The sequence below is a fragment of the Anneissia japonica genome, unplaced genomic scaffold (assembly GCF_011630105.1).
Source record: "Anneissia japonica isolate Jap-2015-1 unplaced genomic scaffold, ASM1163010v1 scaffold5067_len495651_cov149, whole genome shotgun sequence".
In the NCBI taxonomy this organism is placed as follows: domain Eukaryota; kingdom Metazoa; phylum Echinodermata; class Crinoidea; order Comatulida; family Comatulidae; genus Anneissia; species Anneissia japonica.
This window is the reverse complement of record NW_022754121.1, coordinates 29,841-31,929: the sequence shown is the minus strand read 5'-3', so window position 1 is coordinate 31,929 and position 2,089 is coordinate 29,841. Positions and strand designations below refer to the sequence as shown.

The 2,089-nt window shown below is 43.2% G+C and overlaps 1 protein-coding gene across 1 annotated transcript in view; it reads right to left on the bottom strand.

Annotated features, from left to right (window-relative positions):
• Nucleotides 1-1,578: 1,578 nt before the first annotated feature.
• The window catches only part of LOC117123136, a 1,055-nt gene continuing 544 nt past the window's right edge, over nt 1,579-2,089 (bottom strand). The window contains exon 2 of the mRNA XM_033268986.1: nt 1,579-1,783. Within this exon, the coding sequence (XP_033124877.1) occupies nt 1,579-1,783 (205 nt within the window). The remainder of the gene's footprint in view (nt 1,784-2,089) is intronic.

Sequence of the window (2,089 nt, the reverse complement as noted above, 5' to 3'; positions counted from 1 at the left end):
CTTTTGTGGACACGGCTCCATCACTTCCAGTTTCTAACACACCCCGATAGATAGCTCTCACAAGTTGTAATTTCCCCAACAAGGTCTTCCTGGGAATTATTAAATTTTGGTCAGTTTTGTTGGTAACTGGGACTCTGATATAATTAAAGGAACGGCATTTTAATTCAACTACATTTTCGTTGACTTCTAATCCATCAGGGAGATGTGGTTCCAGTAATGGTTCAAATATCACCATCATCTTTTTCTGGATGGGAGCAGTTATGGTTCTAACTTTTATAAATATCGTCTGCTTCGCTGGGACATCATGTACCAAATTTCCTGAATGTACATTGCAAAAGTCGGTAGGATCAGAATTGCGCATCGTTGAAATTAACTTCGTAGCTTTGATGTGATTACATTTTGGAAATGATGTTCTTACTGCCCTGACAAGTTCAGGTTGGTCAATTTGTACAATTTCTTTGATTACATTATAGTCAATGATTGGTTGTTGAAGTTTATCAGCTGTTACTAAGACTGGTACTAAAGTAGAAAATGTTGATTGTTGGTAGATAAAAGTTGAAATTTCAGAGTAAGCCATCCTATATAGGGTATATTAATACCATTGGCAGCAGTAAGTTTGAGATCTTGTTGCAGAAGTTTCCTGAAATTCCTCAGTGGTTCATCTTGGCAACTTGTCTTCCACCATGTCTGAGACACTATCGATACTTGAGAACCTGTGTCCCATAGAACCTCTTCAATTTTCTCGTTTAATTTGCATCTGACAGTGCATCGTCTACCTATGAGGTTGACTATTCGTTGGTGTTGCCCAGGTGTGAGGTGGCTACTTTGATGCTGCCTTTCTGGATCTATCTTTGACTGGTTACTGCAACTCTCTTTAGAGTGATCAACCCCAGACTGGCCTCGATCCAAGGAATCACCTTTGGCCACCTCTATCTCATGCTTGTTGGAATTAAGGGACGTGTTTGGTTTATCTGCGATCATTCCAAGTCCCGCTGGATGATCGGGGCCCGTTTCCCTGGTTGGTGGTGCAAGCCCTAGCGAAGTGGTTGTCACCTCCACACTTGTAACAATGCCTACAATCATCTCCCCTACCGTTCTGCTTGCAACTGCTACATCCCCTTCCTCTTGAGTTGCGCCCACCTTTGTTTGAGTGTCGTACAACTCCCTGCAAAGCGGAAACACTTGCCTAAAGAGTCTTCAGTCCTTCAACCAGCAGTTTGATTTCATCGCTGGTGACGATATATTGCTAACAGTTGCACTGGCAACTTTTACGGTGCTTGATGTACATTGTTTCTGTTTCCGTTTCTCCTCAAGATTTTCTACTCGGGCAAGCCTCTCAAGGTGGTCTTCATCTGAGATACCGGGTTCCTGAAGGTGCTCCCTCATCTCACTGCGTAAGTTTCCTCTAAGACCTGTCTGCAGTGTCTGGAGGAACGTACTTCGCAACAACTGATCGTCGTACATCAGCAGTGCTCCTTCCTCATTGGATGAGAATCTCACCTTTTGACGGAGGTTCATAGCCCTGACGACAAACTCTTGAGTCAACTCACCAGGCTGTTGGCAAGCGGAAGACAGTTGTTAGTAGGAGTCCAGTCCATCACCTTCTTTAAAATGGGAACGCAAGACTTGTCTGAGCTGAACTAGGCTCATTTCCGGCCGACTTTCTAGATAGCCTCGGAGTGGAGTTCCACTTGTTACAGCCATAGTTACAGAATTTAAGATGGCACTACGGTTGTAACCACGGGTGAGACCATCTTCTATCTGTCTCATAACGCTTAAGTAGGACAGTTTGCCAATCTGTCCCTTTATTTTCAATTACCTTTTAAACATCTCAAGGGATGACGGCAGTGATTGTGTGGTTTCAGTTGAACTTGTTGGAGATGCCATAAACTCTTGAATTTTTGACTTCACCACGAGCAGGATGCTTTTGCCACCATCTTCAAGAGCCTCCACCTCTTCACTCTCTAAGTACCTTAAAATGTGTTTCAGTACTGCACGGATTGGTTTATTTTTAAAATTTATATATTATTAAAGAATCTCTATTGAGATCCAGCGGGCCGCCACTGATGCACGGTAGAGATTGCATCTT